The 20,370-nt window shown below is 40.8% G+C and overlaps 1 protein-coding gene across 4 annotated transcripts in view; it reads right to left on the bottom strand.

Annotated features, from left to right (window-relative positions):
* The window catches only part of shroom2a (shroom family member 2a), a 31,496-nt gene that overhangs the window by 5,604 nt on the left and 5,522 nt on the right, over window positions 1–20,370 (bottom strand). The window contains exons 3-7 of one of the 4 annotated variants that reach the window (XM_051375815.1): window positions 15,861–16,009; window positions 7,073–7,174; window positions 6,322–6,444; window positions 3,589–6,001; window positions 3,065–3,150 (exon numbers count right to left, since the gene is read on the bottom strand). In XM_051375815.1, the coding sequence (XP_051231775.1) occupies window positions 3,065–3,150; window positions 3,589–6,001; window positions 6,322–6,444; window positions 7,073–7,174; window positions 15,861–16,009 (2,873 nt within the window). Of the gene's footprint in view, window positions 1–3,064; window positions 3,151–3,588; window positions 6,002–6,321; window positions 6,445–7,072; window positions 7,175–9,116; window positions 9,501–15,231; window positions 15,318–15,860; window positions 16,010–20,370 lie in introns of those variants that run through there. The other 3 variants (XM_051375813.1, XM_051375814.1, XM_051375812.1) reach the window with 3 other exon arrangements.

The following is a 20,370-nucleotide window of genomic DNA, read 5'->3' as shown; positions in this document are numbered from 1 at the left end:
TCCAGCAGCCACTATGATTATGCCAGCATGACAAGACACACGTCTCCCTCTCCCTCTGAAAGCCTCCTCCCTAACTGTTCAGCTGGCAGCCCGAAGAGGAATATTTCAGTTCCCACAAGTCAGCATAGAGGAATAAATAATCCTCCAGTGCAAAGAAGCAAGACTGGATCACTTTTTCCTGCCTGATTCACATTTACTGTTTTAACTCTTTGTAGGCAAAGTTAGAGGTAAAGGAGGAACACAGGTTTTGGTTATCACAGGAATCATTAGAGGCCTCACAGTGAACTGAATGAGTTGAGGTGATTGTACACTAAGATTTAAACCAGTATGTGTTCTGTGCTTTAGCACAATTTAGGCATCCAGTTAAATACAGTGGAATGCTGTCATTAGATCCAGACTGTACGGCGAAACCACACAAACCTGCCAAATACTGTGCTTCCATGCTCACAGATTACATTTCCATGCATGCCCTGATACAAATTCAATTAGGAGTACTCAGAAAACATTAACACATTAATCACGCAGCTCTCATTAAGGACAAAACCGTGTTGACTCTGCTGTCACAAGATACAGAACGGTGACTTTTAGACAGACAGGCGCCGTAGCTCAAACCTCCCAATTGGAATTCTTAAAAGCTGTGACAAATCACCCAATGAACAACTGTCGCTGCAGCTTACACCCTCCCTCGTGCCTCAGCCTCGGCTCTGCAGAGACTGTGAGAAAGTTACCTCGTGGAAACATGAAATGTGATGCCAGAGATATTACTGCAGTAGGAGGGAGGCGAGTTATGTTACCATGATGTAAGTATTTAACCAATGATACATATTTACGTAAGAAAAGATTATTTAGGGTGACTGTTTGTGTTATCTGTTTCTTTATGATAAAGCACTGTTGCTGATGAAAGGTGCCCAAACATTAAGACTTATGTCCTGTGAGTACCAACTACAAAACTATATTCATTGTAAAATGGGAGACATTCATTCTGGTTGTTTCCCCATGGCAGCATTAGCTATAACATAGGTAGACGAGGATCAAATACAGAATGTTTCAATAATTGTAAAAAATAAATGAATGTACCAACTCACCCTATGTGACGTTTTACTGCTGTCATTTCCATAGAAGAGAAGTAAAAGTGAGCATGCTGTGTGTCTGCTGGCTCTCTGTGACAGAGGCCACCTGTTGGTATCTCTTTACACTTGTATCAATGACACTGTCTGGGTGGAGCATGCCTCACTCAGCTCATCTCCCACACTTTTCAATGACAATAACATCCTCTGCACTGGTGTTGTAATGCAAACGCAAGGGTCATATGGTGTGGCTCTTACAATGAGGCTGCTTAAGATGAGATACTCTACACCCCTCAATGAGTTTCCCTTGTGGGAAGTTTAGATAATACACAAAGACTCCCGAATAACTGGTTACACACCATGAAGTCACCTCAACCACGTCACTATACATAGTTTAAGAATGTTTCTAGGTAACTGGAGCAAAAAATAAATAATGTATCAAAAATATTGGTTATTAAACACTATTAAACAAACACAGGTATTGGCAAAAGAAAAATATCACAATGCACAGATCAAGTACAGATATTACTGCATGAATTATAAAGCATTAAACTGATAGGTGTTAAAGTAAAACTCAGAAAGTTTGTGGACTTTGAGAGACAGAATAAAATGTCATGAATATCAAAATTGAAGCAGTAGAGGTCAAGATATCCTGGCTTTTGTCCCCAGCTACAGGTCAAGATCCAATAACACTAGATACTACATTTCCCATAATGCAACTCAGGAGTATCTTTCAATAAACAATCCCTGTATGGTAAACACCCACTTCTTTCAAACCCCTCTACTCAAATTTGTAACCCAAGCTTTCTGTTAAAAATGTAAAAAAACAACATAATACAAAATACTTTTCCCAACTCCTCGTCCAGAGCCAAAGCACACATTACACACCTATCTTCTCAGTGTGACGAGTACTCTTCTTTATGTGTAAAAGTGCCCCTTACATAGAAAGAACAAGACAGCTTGACGACACACAGCCACAGCTGGCTTCCCCTCAATGGCTGAATGTTGGAAACATTTTAAATAATTTAAAGGCTATATTTTAAATAAAAGAAGGAGCATAAGAGATGGGAACAGGTGCCAAGAGGTGCCATTCTACTTTAACATTAAACAATAATATCTCACTCTTTTCATACAACGGGAGTTCATACGGGATCATCAAAGGATCACATGAAATCATCAACGTTACCTGTAAACACTTCTACCCTGCCCATAAAACAAACAGTCTCAAGAGGGAGGTTTAATCCAATGTAACCAAACCACTTCAGTCGGCTTTATATTACTGTGAGGGTATTTTAACCCTTTTTTAGGCTTATACACAATTCCAGGCTGGTGGACACATTGACAGACTGACATTGCCATCCATAGAGCCATGCCGCTAGTTAGAAAATCTAATTATGCAAAGTAACAGATCTTATCGATGATAATTTCTTGCCTTCGGGCTTGTCCCCTGAACTCGGGTCCCCATTGCTCTCAGACAGAGGGTGAGCCCTCTGGCTTACCCTCTGGCTCACCCTCACTGTAACAGACATGCTCAGATTCCTCGCCTACACCAGTAAGCCTCCACTAAATGACACAAAGCACAGCCATAGAGACGACTTATGTTGTCACAGCTGCGCCAAGGCAGTGGCACTGGTATGCCTTGACAGATCATAAAGACTTCACTGTTCCTCTACTAGTTTACTGCCCTCTTTCACTGATAAAGCTCAGGAGTAGAAATATAATATCATATCACACTAAATATGCTGATAGAATGATAAAAACACTGGTGCAAAATAATAAATAGAGCACTGTAAAGACAAATTCTAATTATAATACTACTAGTTTACTCCCTCTGAGATCATTTAAGATTATCCATGGGCAATCCCTAGAATCGAATATTAAATGCAAAGGTACTATTTTTTGTTTTTGTATACTGCACTGCATACTGGACACAGATAGTAGTCCCACAGCGAAAGACATTGGTGTAGTAGGGAATATATCAAAGGAAATGTACTCACCCTGTAGCGGCGTTGAGCGGTTCAGCAGGTTTACTCTCTGTGTGGGAATATTCTGTCTCTGACTTTCTTGCAGGAACTTGAATCTTCTGTAAATAAAAGTTGAAGAAACACAGTATCCGTAAATGCAAAACCATTGAAAGAATCCACAGAAATGAGGCTTCCAATGATCCAAAGAGCCAAGTTCTTGTCTTTTGTTAATTATTCCAGCCAACTCATGTTGCAGCTTCCTGGTTTTTCAATAGTGAAAAAAGAAACCAGCGGGTTGATGCCCCTCTCTTTTCCTTAAGTTAAGGGTGTGTCATATGAACAAACATGGATTAATATTTGACTTGGCTCTTTCCTTTGTTCCTTTTACTTTAGTCAGTGTGTTTGTCTTAGTCAGATGTAAAGCCACATTGAGTGCTGTATAGAACATCTAAGTGACTAAAACAAGTTACAACCAAGAGACTTCTCATTCTTTTGATTATTTCAAGTGTTTGTTCAAATCATTTTGAGATTACAAACAATCAGACTCTGTGCCTCACCTGTCCGTACAGATCAGCTGAAGGGGATGATCGAGATCGCTCATGGAAACAGGTGGTTTTGGTTCTCTCCTCTGGTCCTGGATCCAGGATGTTATCAGCTGAGCGGTACCGTCCAGAGGCTCTTGTTTCTGGAGGTTTTTTCTGTATATTCCACTTTGCCTCATACTCAGCGAAGGTGCCCAGTCTTTGCTGGTCTAAGATGGACAGCTTGTGTGCAGAGTAAGGACCTCCCTGGACCTTGTCAGTGTATTCTCTGCTCCTGATGCCTTTCATTGTGTCCTCTGTTTCGCTGGTTGTGGCAAGACCTCGAGCCTTGGCCTCTGTGGGGTTCTCAGTATAGCTCTGAGGGGGAATGTGATTGGGGAAAGCTGGTCTCCCACCTTCTTTAAACAGCTTCTGCTGGTCTAGTGAGGAACTTGCATATTCATTGCGAGGGAGATCTTCCTTCACGCCAACTTCATGGATTTTGTCTGGCTCAGAGAAAGACCTCACCTTCTTTTCTGCAGGAAAACGCTTTCGACCACCAATGCGAGTTACTTGACCACTGGCAGGCCCCGATTTACTCATTACAGACTCTGAGACAGTTGGCAGAGGGGTGACATCTTTACGGGTCAGTGCTGAGGATGGGTAGTTAGGTAAGGCTTCAGCTGCAGGGTGCTCCAGTAAGACAGGCTCCAGGTCTTTTCTCCTGAATGATGTAGCCTTGAGCACCCTTGCTTGTGCTTCCTTCAGATTAACCTTGTAGGTATTGGTGAAGGAGCCATCAGCAGAGGTCGGGGTGGTGTTTTCAGTGGACTTCCAGATATGCTGATCGTTCTCAGCCTCACCTTCAGTACCAGGAAGGGCAGCTGCACTCTTACTCTTTTGCAGCTTGGCCTTTCTCATCTGGATTTCATTCCTTAACGTGGTGGCAAAGCGGTCACTGCGTCTCATCTGCATGCTTTCAAGGAACTCCTCAGAGTTTGGGCCTCTTCGCTCTTGGCCAGCGGCATCCATAGATAGAGAGTGAAGCATGGGAGTTGCCTGGGGGCAGATCTTGTTGCTCACTTGGTTGTGATGTCTGATGTCTTGGGGTAACTCTCGATGCTGCAGTGGGAGAGACCTCCGCTGTTCAGACTGTCTGCTGTGTCCTCTCTGGCCTCCCCTATCATCAGAGCTGGATTTAGGTACAGAGGTTTCTAACACAGTAGTAACTTGGTGCTTGCTGTATCCGTTACTGTCTTTAATGTGCGAGGTGTGTTGCTGCTGTTGGGGCAGATGATACTTTACTTTGGTGACTGTTTGTGGGCTAAGAGAGTTCTGCTCATTTCCAGTCTGTGCCAAGTCTATGCCTGTGACACTCTTCCTGTCCTCGGATTTTCCTGACAAGGGCTGGGGGTTAGGCTGCACGGGCTGACATGTTGTGACACAGTAGTATCGGTTTTGTCCACTGCCGTCAGTGTTTTGGTCAGTGGCTGTGGTTGACAGGGAGGTGCTTAAGTTCCTTCTCTGGTTCTGACCAAAGTGTTGTGCAGAACCGTTAGTAGGCAGTTCCTGCATGCTACAATAGTAGCCACCTACGTTCTGTGGCTTTGGTACAGACGTAGCCCAGGGCTGAGAATAAAAAGTGCTTTTGTCACTATGGTGTCTTTGATGGTAGGGCTGGCCTTGATGAACATCACTGCTCGACAATGAGTACTGGTTGTTTGAGTTTAACTGGTTATTATTTGATTTATCAGATGAAGTGTAAAAACTGTCGCTGTCATTCTTCGGGGATAGGTTGTGGCTGCGGCGATTTTCAGTGGAGGCCTTACAGGGGGCATGTAATTCAGGTCCTTCAGGGTGAGCTATGACGAGCCCTCTTTCATGAACCTTAGTTGCAGCAAAACTGTCACTGCGTGCAGGTGGAGGGGGAGGGGGAGGAGAGGGGGAAGCAGTCTTCTTTTTTTCAGGGACATGCCAAACAGGTCCAAAGCTGCTTCTACTTGAAGTGGAATGGCGGGTGCCAGCCAAGTCCTCAGCCTGTGGACCCTCGCAGCCTGCACTAACTCCTGGAATCTGGAAGTACGCCACTCTATCGTCCTGTTTGACTCCCTCAGTCAGGCTCTGGCTGTTTCTGCCATTGTTGTGCTTTCCTCCTGCATCCCACTGACTGAACTTATAGTGCATGTTCTCTGTCGAGGCAGCATTGCTCTTTGAGAGGGTATAGTCTGGTGTGCCAGAACTGGTGGAGAAGGAGCTGTAGGCTGAGTCTCGTTTTCCTCCTCCAAGATGCTCCATACTGTTGTTGGACTTGGCAGGTGACAGCTGACCGGCAGGGTACGGGTGTGAGACATGTTCTAGACTGTCCATACTGCCAAGAGAACTGAACTGGTCGGAGACTCTGCGCAGGTTGGTCTGCTCCCAGCCAGAGGAGAGATCAGTTGAGGATGAGCTGGACGTTAAAGCAAAGGAAAATAAAAACATCAACCTTTTGCAAAAATGAATTACGGTATCTAATTCTGTCACATTTTTATTTAATTAATTATCATTGTATCAGCACAGTTCAATTCAACAGATGACAAGATATAAACTGTAGTAGAACAACCCAAATCAAAGCTGTTAAAGGGTTAGAGCTGTTAGCTGTGTTGAGTATTGTAAATATACTGGAAAACCCCTCTTATAAGCATACAGCATTATCACATACTTTTCATTTAAAATGCTTGATATCTAACACTGAGACTCAAGAGGCAAACTTCAAGATCCAAGAGTTACCTTGCATCATATCTGGTGTGCCAGACTGGCGTGGGAGGAGACTGCGTTTTGGCAGTCTCTGATTGGCTTTCGTTGAACTTGGTGGAGTGCCAGGAGTGAGGCCTGCTTATGGGTTCATTCCGCCTGCAGAGAGGACAAAAAAAAAAAAAAAAAAACACAGGCTGGATTAGAGACCAACCCCTTATGCAAAACAGTATGTGCTTGCACACATACTGTTGCTACTACTGCAACTCGTACTGCAAGTAGAAAATGGACTTGTTTTACTGCATCTATATGAAGGCAGTGATTTCCAACATTCACAGTTAGAAACTGTTTCAGAGGATTTTAATCAACGTCTCTGTTTAATCAAAAACTTTATACACTTGTATGCATACGAAACATACCCTTTAAAGCGATTCTTTCTGAATTGCGTGTCAGGAAAAGGTGTACAGAACATATCAGCATAAATTACATACACAAATGAAATATCAATATTCAATATTAGACACACAAACATGTGTATACATGTCATGGACAGACAGTATATTGCATGAGTTACGAATGGGATGCATTTCATTTATCTAATGACATGAACCACAAGACAATCCAAAGAGACATGCCAATGAGGGCAGGCAAAAACCCATGGTACAGAGTTTCTATGAGAGGAATGAAGATGATGTTATTACTAGATGAATGATTAACATGATTATGGGTCAGGGAGTGGAACAAAGGAATAGGTACTACTGATTACGATGAAGCCACAGAACCGTACCTCATGGAACTTCGCAAAATCTTCGTAAGAAAGCTTCTTGCCACATGCACGTCATTCTCTGAGGGCATTTTCTGAGTTACAATATCCACCATTTTCATATTCCTGGGCAGCAGGGGGAGGAACACACATACTAAGAGCTCACCAACAATTGAATGGACTCACAGCAGACAGTACAAACACCACCTGACATTCAGTTTGTGCACACCACAGCACTGCAGAAAACATCTTAGTGAGTTGGGGAGGTCAGTGTCTCAAAATCTCACAAGGACAAAGGTTCTCCAAATCTCTTTAGATCCAGCTGAATTATCACAGTGTTCATAATTCATAGGACAGTAATATGCAGTCTACACTAGTGTAAATGTCTGTTGATACATGGTGTTATAGCCCCCTCTCCTGGTCAAACGAATGCATGCTCATGATGGCACAGTTTTGAGAACCATGGAAGTTGAGAAATATGAGAAAACCCCTATATGACGGACCTACAACGCAGTCAGTTCCAGAGTGAAACAGACACAACTTTACTCATCTCTCATTAGGCTCATTATCTAAACAGTACATAGCTGAGGTGAGCTGGTTGAGATCAGACTTTGCCATATGGTCCCTGGGGAAACACAAGCTCAGCATGGGGCATGGGGGCTTAACAGAACAGAGAATCTCTTACACAATCAGATCAGCCACATCACCCCTCAACCCAAGCTGTTGTCTGCCTCCCAGACAGCCTCTCTATCCCTGATCATTTCAAACTTACATCATTTGATAGGCACAAGGGGCTTTGGTAGACGTTTATTACACCTGTAGTGGCATGAATGTAGTTGTGTGTACAATTTTTAAATGGGGAGGGTTATAGGGAAATTCGTCATCCACAAGATCATTTATTTCCTGAAAAACTTTTCCTTTGGTTACGTTTTATGCATCAGCTTTTGACATCTTTCAAAGAAACATATAATCTAAGTGGAATTTTAAATTGTTACGGTTAGCCTCAGCTTAGTATTATATGTTAGACCTCTGTGACTAGTTTTGCTGAGAGGGACCTGTGAAACATTGGTGTTATACTGGTCAAGAGTTTTAGACAAAGCTTTGCTTGCTTACGTTCTCATTGGACTCAAGACTTGCCCTACAAAGCCATGAGGTCAAGAGGTCCTGCACCCTTAGTCACCTTGTCTAAAGGCCTTCAATGATCTGATGACAAGAGGTCCAAATAACAGCTTCCTTCAGATGGAAACCTGAAAACAAACTACAGGGTGAAATTAACAACATAAGCTATTACATTTACACCCTACACTAATTTTATAGATTTTGAATTTTCAGATTGAGACAGAGATTTGGTTAAGCTCAAAAAAGTGGGACAATTGCACAAAATTAATTGTGGATTAAAGTTAAGGCCTATTTCGAGGACAAAGAAAAGCCAGCATGGAGCTCAGTCTTCCTCGTCTCCTCACAGTCCGTGTTTCTAGGGCACTAGGAGCTAGCCACACATGGCGCCTGCTATTGGTATGCAAATGAACCTGGTTTTATTAGGCCTATCGTCAGGGCTACAGCTGGGCCAGCACAGATATGCTAGGAAAGTGAATCAGTTGGCTGGAATGGGGGCAGGGGGACAGATTGTTTTCTGAGTGATCAGTTTGGAGCCCCATCTCATGTATCCGGTACCAACCAGTCCACATTCAAAAATAAACAGCTCACAAAACAAACTAATGGCCAATTAATTAGTAATAGTAAAGGAAAATATTCACAGATGATTTTGTTTTACCTATAAGCCTGTCCCTCAAAGATTAATTTGCATTTGGTTTTGAAATGCTAAGTCTTGCTGATCATGGCTTAACCTAAATGATGGATAACCTCATACTGACTGATAAGACAAGAACAATCGAAACAATAACAGAGTATTAGGGTCATAAAACCAAGCAAAGAAGGCCCCAATATGTCCCCCAGTTATTCACTGACATACAACAAGACAAAAGGCAGCAGGTATGACGGCCTTCAAACACAGAAGTCAAAGGTTTAAAATACAAAAGTGATTAAAATGCTGTTCATTTTGACTCACCAAACACCTGGTTGAAGGAACTCAAAAAAGAAATGTGTAATCCAAAAGACCATACAATAATATAAGCCTGGAGCTCAATTTGGAAGTGAGACCAGTCAGACCGTGTGCTGGTCAGGCACCACATTCCACAGACACTTCAAAGACAAGCCAAAATAAAGAGACACGCATGCCGCTCAGCATCATCGCACAACTCCAACACTGATCCACTGCTTCCAAACAAACCTGCCGACAACTCAAATACATAATATTCAACACAGAATGGCCATGACTAAAAAGTTCTCTGGGCCGAATTAGTTTGGACGGAGGGGAGATTTCCTTTGGGATTACGGGGGTTTTACCCTGGAGAGGGGGTGGAAGAGTGGAGGAGAAGGAGGAGGGCTATTGTCACAGCCAGTCCCCTTGGAGTATTCCCGTACCTTTCCTCGTCTCATTGGCTCTAAGGGGCTAATATGCTAATGATGGGATGAAATGCCGGACCCTTCTCTTCCCATCTCCCCTCTTGTGAGGCAGACATGCATTTCTACCATTACTATGGCAACAGGTTGCTCTCTAGGGTGGAAGGGCACCCTGTTTCCCGAAAACCTCGGGTAATGAGCATTGCAACTGCCCAAGCGGGGATGTCAGCAACACATGGAAAATAGAACTTAGTTTTCAAAACTACTGACTTTAGCACATATGGTTGTATTCTTTATTTCAAGTTGTGTTTAACTGGGATTGTTATCTGTAGTTCAATAAATGTATAAAATAAATACAACATAAATGAATACCTAATAACAGCTAGTTTAAGCTGTTCAACTGTTACTCATCTATATATATATATATATATATATTTAGATTGTATTTAGTGGTTGGATTGAAAAGATCATGACTTAATGGGATCTGTTTAGTTTAATTCCATCCAAATTCATTATCCTTAATGACAAAATTGCTGTTTAATTATCAGTGTGTCCCTTGATTCTGATTGCATACATTGTGTTTTCCCCTTTTATTTTTACATTCAAAATAATTTTCATGTTCATGTGTGGTCTTCTGCCTTCTTGCTATGCATATGCTGATACATGCCAATTTAATTAATTTTATTACATTTATTTATTTACAAGGATAATGCATACTAATCAGCATTGGTGTAACTGTGCCAGTGCTAGACAGTTTTAACTGCTTTCTTTTGGCGAAATATTCTGAAAACATAGACATATACACACATATACAATATTGTTTTCCATCAAACTCTTTTAAATTAAGTATTTCTATTTGACAAAAGGTGCCTGGGATTTTACATTAGACGTTATAGTCTCATGTTTGAATTCTCCACTGATTCTGGTTCTGTTTTGGAAATAATTAATGGTACAAGCTTGCAAACTGCCATGCAGTTTAAATTAAATGGTCCAACAAGCACTTTATTTTTCCAATTTTCAAGGTCATGACTTTATCCAAAACTGGGATACAATAACTGTACTGATAGTAAAAACTTTACAGATTAAACTTGTCTCAACAGTTGCACTCAGATAACGACATAAATGGGGAAAAGCACTCCTGCTGGAGTGACAAACAAGTGTTTTTATTTTCTTATTAAAAAGTGCTCTGGCACAGCAAGAGGTCTGGTGACAGGCAAGAAGATTAGCAAAGACTGGTTGCAACCCAAAAAGGAAGGCAATAAAATTCACAGTGATCTATTGTGAAGGAAGCAATCAAGCATACAGTCCAAACAAGGTTTTCATTGTGAGCTACAGCAAATGTCTTATTTACAAGTTTAACAAATTCCTCACTAAGTGTTGATTTGACCAAGGTGTGAGATTCCTAGAGTAAAAACCATGTGACAACAAGCCATACACTGTGTGGTTCGGATGCATTTACCACTGTATAACATCTGGCAAAACCAGTGCAGAATCGTGTACAGTATAGGGCAGAAAGATGCTGAGGTTGTATGCACCTAACCTGCACTTTGCAGGTGAGCCGGTGGATGGTCCCTGAGGGTCTGACAAAGGCCCTCTTCAGCGGACCCTACAATCAAACCAGTCATGTTTCGGGTGAGAGAGGTGAACCGTGAGCAGCATGTAATGACCAGCACATTCCTGGGCTGAGTGGCATACCAGCTGTCAAGTCACCGGCTGTCTGCACTGACCCACAGCCCAGAAACACCTGGAAACCTTTTGTTTGAGGGTGAGGGTCTGAACAACATCACTATAACGAAGTCCTCCATGTCCTGCATCTTAAACTGTCCATTATTACAGTTCATGGGCAATTAGTGTCTCAGAGTGTTGGTGTAAATTCCCTAACAAACACCTGTCAGTTGGGTCTCTCCTTTACCTCCTGTAACTGTCTGACAGCTGAAGTGTGAAAGACACCAAAACGCAAGGCAAGCAACAACAACAAATATTGACAGAATTAGCTGTAGTCCCTCAAAATGACACGCCAACCACAAACAATCCATAGAAGTGTCGTATCTAATATAATAGCACAAGCAAACATGCACAAAACACTCAAAACTGTTGTGAGGTGATTAAAATGTTTATGTAATGTCAGCCATGAGATGCTCTGAGGAGGAAAAGCAAACCTAACAACAAAAGTATGTGATGACAAAATATTTCTATGTTAGAGGTGAGAGTGGGCCACTGAATATGAGATAGATGTTACAATGTATTTAGCACTAAAGTGGTGATTATCGCATAAACAACACACATATAAAGCCTGGCTCAACAGGCAAAAATTACTGTTTTTCCATTAATGAAAATGCTAAAATTAAATAATGCTAAAAACACCAATGTCTGACAATGATATTTTGTTTAACATACCTCCTGAAATGTTCATTAGGAACTAACATTTCTTCATATCAGGTTGAGAAAAACCAATCACAGCTCAAAGCAAGTGCATATTTTCTTTGATTAGACGGTATGGTTTAAAAACCAAAAAGATTTGATTGAAACCGTCTTCCTGTTAAGCTACTGACATCTACTTCAGTGACTCTCTGTCAACTCACCTTGGCAATGGAACAGACCAAAAAGAAACAGAGGGGTGCAGTTAAGACAGGGCTACAATCAAATCTCTAAACAATGATTTCCTCAGCTGAGACCCAAACAATTTTAATAAATCTCCTTACCACAAGAATTCAGTGCACAGCATTCCAAACATACTACGTAGGCTTATTTAGAAAAACAAAGACCGGAAAATGTAAGCCACTGCACTGCAACCCCTACTGAATGCGTACACTGTAAGTTAGGCCAATAAGCTTTTCCAGGTATAATTGGATTGTGCACCAAACCTTTACACGAGCCTAACTCATCTAAAATAGCCGCGTAGATGTGTAATGGTATTGGAAACCTTGTTTTTGATGTTGCAAAAAGTACAAGATGGACACAAAGCAGCAGCCACCTTCTGCTACAATAGACAACGTGTATTCCAGTGAAAAAATATTAAGCATGTTAGTGAGTGTGGTACTTCTGTAACAATGCCAGAAGGGGGAAACCAAATGCCATGAAACACTTCAAGCTTCACGTTGTAAAGTTTTATGATTCACTCTGCTGTTGCTTGCATGCACAGCAAATGCCTCAAGGGAAGGCAAAGGAAGGCAAACAAGACTACAGGGGCCTTGATGTTAAATAAAATCCTATGTGACCTAAACTAGAGCGGAAGACAAAATAATGTGAAAACCTCATCTGCAACCTCTGAGCGTCCAAAGCAACACAGGAGAGCTATTGGTGTTTCAAATGATCTGTGTTTCTGAGAACTTGCACTGGTCCAAATATACCAAAGTGTTGTCTTTGCTGTTTGTTTCCGTGATCTCAGAAAAGCTGCCATCAAGGGCTGTCCATACATAGTTAAGTGACATTTTACTAACTACAATAAAACTTGTAAAATTCGCCACATTTGGCCAAATTACAGCTTTTAGATTTTATAAAGAGCAAGGCATAACAATAGCAAAGCTGGAATGCATGAAAATGCAATGTGGTGATGTGGGACAATTATAGTGTTTGAGTGCATGCGGTAGTTAGTGTTGGCAAGTGTTAAACAAATTTAGAATAAAATGTGTAATTTAACTTTAGCTCACACCCTGGTTGTGGTTTTGATGTGCATATGTTTTAATTAGTTTGATAAAGTGATATTTAAAAGTAAAAATCTCTGTAAAACATTCCTCATTTGACATACCAGAGCTGAGACATAGAGTTTACAGTAGTTGTCGAGGCATGTGCAAAGAGGACGAGATGCTTTCCCACAGATAACCACACCTATGTGTGACAAGCCTCTCCCCTTCCCCTGCCCCAAATGACATTACACCAACAATCGCACATTAGTCACTGCATGCAAAATAAACGAAGCTCCTCCCCTGTGCTGTCTGTAAAGAGACCGCACCTGTAGAGAGGAGCAGGTCCTGACAGCTTCCTGATCCTTGTTCAACTATCCAACATTATCCCTGAGATAAAAAGAAAGGTGTTTCATGGCTGACACCTTACATGCTCAGGCACAGATTAAGCTACAGTCAAACATTAGGGCTCTGTATGGGTACAGGTGGTAATGTGTAATGCTACAATGTAAAACATTTCCAAATACTAGCTTTCCACACAACACGCAGAATGTAGTTGGATAAGAAGAAATGGGACAGTGGTTGAAGCTCTGAGGTTCTGTAATGAACCACTATCACTTTGCTGTATTCTAAATCAGACACAGACTTGTTATTGTGGCCCTGAAAAATGACTGACTGGAGATGCTATTTCAGACTGTCAGAACAAACTAAACTCATCAACATAGACAAGCAGAAGGAAGGAAGAGTCTCATAGGAGTAAAAGTCCTGTGTAACATACAATATGAACAATAGGACTTGTCCTGGTAAGGAAATGTCTTTCTACATTTACAATTACAAGCATACTGAAATGACAATACCCAGAACATTTACTAACGCCTCCTGCTCTTCTGTTGTTCAGTCTATCCAGCATTTACTTCTTTTCAAAGGAAAAAATACATTTCGCTGCAATGAATCATATGAAAACAGAGACACTTGCTTGCAAACTAGCTAGCTAGCAAGCAAGTGGTTAGCTGTTATACAAGACAGAATTATTTAGTAATATTGGTACTGTAGTAAGACCATTTTCTGTTCATTTATTGTACAATTTCTGTCCTCAATGTTATATGCAAAATATATGCCAGAGAAATCATTTGTATATCAAACTTCCTTTTCTTTTCCTGTTATCCATTAAAATATTTGATGACTCATCCTGAACTAAGGCTTGAATGTCCAATCGAACACCGTCCATTATATAAAAGCGTACATGACATTAGCTTGTAGTAGCTAGCAGAGCAATATCATAGCAGGTGGTGTGTACAAAACACTTTCAAATAATGTGGTTGAAGTCTAATTCATTAATTTCTCCCTCTTTTGCCACCAGTTGAGCTAACAATGTCGGTCAGGCAGTCCTCTAAAGCTTCATTACTCTCTACAACTCTACATCACTCCATATCCACCAAACTACAGCCCGTAATAACTATGCTCCTCCAACATGATCCATTTCACTCAGACATATGTCACATTATAGAAGCTAAAGACGCTCTCACCGCTGTTTCAATGGGACTGTGAATTGTCATTGTTAGTCTAAAGCCCATATAAACCTGGTTTTTCATAACATTAAGTAGGCATGACTAAATAAGTAAACATTCAGATTTTAAGTGATGCACAAAATGATTGAGGACATTATGTCCACGGACCTTAAGTTATCCTACAATAGTGTAAGTAATTAAATAGACACAGGGTGTTACAGACAGTAATGCATCCTTGTTTCCAGGTCCTATTATAGACATGTCTACAGAGAATAAAACACAATGAGTGAGACACACAGCCACGTCCTTGTGGAGAGATAAATGGTGAGTGGACTTCCTTGTACGGTAGGATTTGTTCAGGGATTACGTTATGATATGATACAATACAGAAAGAAATGCGGACGGCAAAGAGAGACAATGGCACCAGTGTTACACACACACACACACACACACACACACACACACACACACACACACACACACACACACACACACACACACACACACCAAGGCCATTTGTAAGAAGGCCTGCAGGACTAAGTTGACAAATGATTCATCAGTTGAACAAGATATGAATACTTAACAATACCTTGGAGTCACAAGAACTGGCTTATGACAAAAGGAGTGAATGTAGCCATTAATTGTGGGCTTACTGCTCATCAACAGTCGGTTCTTTGGTCAATAAGAAAGAGTGTCATAGGTGGTGGAAGTGCTGCAAAGAAAACAATGCAAATGCCTTATCACTGAGGGCGTGAAACCAACTGACTGATAAAAAAAATCTCAGAGCCATATAGAGTCATTTGCATCAAAACTTCCCCTTGTCTGCCCCTCCTACACCTGCCTGTGTGGGCTCTAACAGAGTACATGATGTCATCTGCAACCTTTCTTCCTTCTTTCAACTTGATAACAAACTGTGTCACAAACCTTGAAGCCCTGTTGACTGTAACATAGTAAACCCTGGCAAAATGGGGACCATCTAGCTACCAAGAACTCAACAGGGACAGTTTAGAAAATCTCACAAATGCAGGCTAGTCTACAGACACACTACGCAGACAAACAGCTGAAAGGGCCAGGATCCTCTGTCTCCACTCCTCCGTCACCTTGGTTTGTTGGAAATGTAACCATGGTGACCTGTTAGGCTGAGGGGGTGGTACACTTGTGACAGCGGCAGATGTAGGAGGAGAGGGCACGGGAGGGGACCGGGGATTGGTTACCTACCTTTTCACCACCAGACTGAGGGTCTTGTGGGAGCCTTTCACTAGGCAGATTGCCTCCTGTCTGTAGCCACTCAGGGGAATCTCGTTGATGTTGACAAGCTCGTCTCCCACCTGGAGACTCACAGCTGCCGCCTTGCTGCCCTCCTCAACCTGGAACATAAACACAGCAGATGGAAAACCAAGAATTAGACGGAGAAATTTAACAGAGATACGAACATACTTCCGGAAGCCAACTTCTGCCAACGAGCAAGCTAGTTAGTGATTGAGTTGCCATGATACAGGACTTTGTGACAATGGCATCAAGCTCCTGCCAGCCAATCTGTTTCCATAACAATAATATATTGAGCCTCTGGATCAAACTTAGGAAGTGCTGCAGAAGAGTAAATTTAGGATATAACATGCTACAAAAAGAGTCAAATGTTAGCTGACTTGAGTAGCGGGAGTTAATTTAGCTTACTAATTTTTGAACATTGCACACAGTTTGATATTAACACAAACGTTTTATTTCACAGCAGTTTGCTGGCCTTGCATTTGACCACCAGCACATAGAGAACATACAGTTTATAAGTGTGTGCCAAAAGACTTCTTATGTCCAAGAGGTTCCGACCAGTGCTTTAAGAGATTAGGTAACCTCACACAGTCTAACCTTGGTGCTACTTACTGCTTCTCAGTACTTTATAACTTATGATAAGCAAAACCCAGTTGTTTATTTTAGGTTGTAAGTCTATCATGGTGCCGATTCTTCTAATGTGGACTTCACTTGTGACTGTGTTTTAGATCTGATTCCTGTCTTGTTTTTATCCCTCCAAAATATACAAAGTCCCCGATGTGTATTGATGAGGCAAGAAAAAGAACCTGTGGTATTTAGACCCATGTTGTCGTCTATTACAGAGCATCTTCAGAACAGGAAACAGTTAACAGAAAAACCTACTGTATATAGTTTTAGTACGTTGTAAATGCTACATCTTGATCTCACAGCTAAATATTTTCTCATATATGAATGAATATTAGAAACTATAACTTGGACTCATGGCAGTTGAGTTATCATAACCAAGGGGAACATAATTATATAGAAAAAAATGCTAAAGGGCTATTTGAAAAAAAATGCATCAAAAAGCCACCAGTCTCTTGTTGACATTCTTAATAAATGTTATAGGGTAACAGTGACAGAAGAAACACACTGTTTACCAAAGTTAACAGCAGGAAGGTCAGTATCTAAGGAAAAAGATCAAACGCTATAAAAATACATCAAAAAGCTGCTGTCTAAGCCAGTGGCACGATGTAAAAACAAACCATATTGTGTTTGTTTGAGGGAAGACACCTGGAATAACACATCTGTCAAAGGGAAGTACAATGAACAGAGTACAGTGAAGTCAGCAACTGCTTGTGTATCTCCAGAGAAGACCCACTGAATATAAGATATCAAACTGACAGAACCACAGCTACAGTGAAAGGTGTCTGAAGTGTCAGATATAGCATGCGTTAAGGTCAGTGCTGTCCTCACACTGACAAAGAAAGTCAGATAAAAGTCAGCGAGACAGCACGGATCAAGTGTGGATAGAAAAGCAGCGAGAACTCTCCATGGCAGTTGGCACATTAACACACAAAAGCCAAGCTCTGCAGCTGATTATCAGTTCTCCAGTCAACCTGTGAGAGGGGGCTGTATGACCTAACTAGAGAGGTATGTGTACATTTACAGACCATTACGTGTTATACGGCCTTTATCCTCAGCACAGAGAACCAGAGCCCAGATAGCTCCAATCAAAGCCCGTTTTCATTTTTCTTCAATACCAATTTTAAGGCAGGGTTAAGGCAGGGCGCACTGAGATTTTTTATGATGCCTGGCTAGACTCCTGAGCTCGTCCTGATATGGTAATGTATTTGTAGAGAAACAGAATCACAGACTGATGCATTTACAGTAGTTACAGTGTTTAAGATGGACACAAACTGACACAAAACACACACCGTTTTACTTCTCGTCTTCACCAGATTTACCCTTTACGCATTGTGGGGAAATTTAAACTTCGTTATATAAAATCAGGTTATCAGTTTTACAATACTCAGAGATGGACTATTTCACCTGGTTATATGGAATAATAAAATACAAAATTGTATAAAAAAGGAGAACATGTAAGTTGTCTAGAATAAGAAAGCAGGAATGGTGAACTGTAGCTTCAAATATTCAGAGAGTCAACAATAATTCAGAAGTACAAAGGAGAGAGTATAAACTAAACTGATCAGTACAACTGAGGCAGAAACTTCCTTTAAACACATTTATCTCGGCCTAAGAAAGACCACAATGCTCAGTCCAAAACCTGATGACTGTGCGGTACTTATTGTTTGCTACAAATTGTTGTACATACAGTTCGTGCAAACAAATGAACTTCAAAATAAACAACTTGTCAGGACATCTGTAAGAGAGCCTAGGACTACACAGTAATCTGGCTTTTATTCCACAAACCTAACAGGAGGCATGGTTCCACAAGAAGAACATATTTTAAGAATGTAAATATAAAAAACAAAAAGGGTAAAGTCACAACATAAAAGAAAACAGAAGGGAAAATAAAGGTGTTCACACACAACATCAAAGCAGGAGATTCATACTACTTTGCCAAGCATCTTTCACCATGGCAGCCCAATCAGCATGAGCCATACCACGTCCTTTGTTTACCATCTTCCTCCAGGCTATAATCAGTCAAACTGCAGCCATCCTGGATGCCTGAGTAGCCTCAGAAATAGCCTCATTTCTCTCTGTGGGACATGAAGGGAAGGATGTGGTGGCGATGAGGGTAAGGAATGTGTCTTTTCTGCTGACAGATGTCCTGTGTAGCTTGCTGACAGGGCACTGAACTCAGACCTCTTGTATGGTTTTAGGCACTGCCTGCACCTTTAATTGACACTGTTCATTGCTGTTTGACAAGACACCAGCAACCACATAAACAAACTTGCCCAAATTTGACCTTTGCATAGCTTGTTTCTTTGGCAATGACATTTGGTACAGACATTCAGCCTCAGGATAAACTTGAACCACTTTGGCACTTAAAAAGGTCCAGTGTGTAACATTTAGGAGGATCTATTGGCAGAAATGGAACATTATATTCATAGGTATGTTTTCATTAGTGTATAGTCACCTAAAAATAAGAATTTTAGCAAAAAGTAAATAAAAAACTGTCAAGTACTGACAGCTGAAGTCAAATACTTTTTAAAATTTGTGCTCCTCTGTAGTCAGACTGAAGTTCTTAACTTTGAGCCTGAAAACTGTCCTAACATTAAAAGTAAGGCATTTACAATAACAATGTTTTACATCTTACTTTAATGTTATTGGTATTTACATCAAAGAGCACACACTGACCCATTTCTTCTCTGCCTAATCAATAATTATTCTGAATCTTGAACTTTTGCCTTAATAAATAATCCTGTTCTCTATGAATTATATTTGGTCCAGAAGTTGAGCAATCCTAAAACAGTCAAATCAAACCCACAGTGTTGTCAAACAAAGGATTCAATAATTGGTAAAACCTGTTTACCTGCAGGTGATTTATCACAGCGTGTAAGAACTGGGACATTTTTGCAATGTGTCTGGTTCTTCAACAGCAAACAATATGTTGTTCCATATAAAATTTGATCCTGGCAGAGGAAACATATGTACGAGGTGCATGCCCAGCTGTGTTTTGTAAAACAGGATTATATAAGTTTATTGAAACTAAGGACTTTAAGTCCATGAAGACCTTGAGCATAACCTGAGCTATGAGTGGAATGTTAAGAATTTTAATTAGATCCAGGATTTTTTAAAAACCTCTCATCAAACTGTGGGCCGTTTGTTTTTTTTATTATCTTTCATTTTAGCAATTGCAGAGAATTCACATAGGTGAAAACAGCCAACAAGATCATTAATTTAGGCCCCCCTTAAACACTGCGTGTTTCTCAGGTTAACAGATAAAATCCAGACGCACCTGTCAAAACAACACAGAGTGCTGAATTTTCACTACTCATACTAAAACAGAAAGACATGGAAATAATAATAACAAAAGGAAAAAGAAGCCAAGCAGATTACTGAAGACATGTGTAGTCGGACAAAAAGTAGACTGTGGCTGAAGTTGCAGTAGTAAACAAAATTCTAAGTGCTGCTGTGTTACATGGTTGAGCAATATGCAGTGAGTCAGGGAACTGATTTTAATATTTTTTAGCAGCCTGACATGTCCCAAAGGAAGAGTACATACAGCATTGTTAAATACAAAATGGTCTTTTTTTGATAGATCAGATCAAGTCTAACAACTATTATGACCAGATCTTAGCGCCTGCATCACTGCACTACTACCTGTTCAGACAGGATTATATGTTCAACTGAAAACCTCATACAAAAAATGTGGCAGATAAAGAACAAAGTGTATCAGGTAGTGAATACAGGCTTACGTATGTCCACGTATTTATGTCACCAGACAGACAAATGTTGGGAATAAGAGGCCTCAAACTATTTATAAGAAGACAGTGGTTTGTAGACACACTGTAGA

This window comes from Dicentrarchus labrax, unplaced genomic scaffold (genome assembly GCF_905237075.1).
Source record: "Dicentrarchus labrax unplaced genomic scaffold, dlabrax2021, whole genome shotgun sequence".
NCBI classification, from domain to species: Eukaryota; Metazoa; Chordata; class Actinopteri; family Moronidae; genus Dicentrarchus; species Dicentrarchus labrax.
Note: the sequence above shows the minus strand (reverse complement) of the source record. Positions and strands in the feature narration are given on the sequence as shown.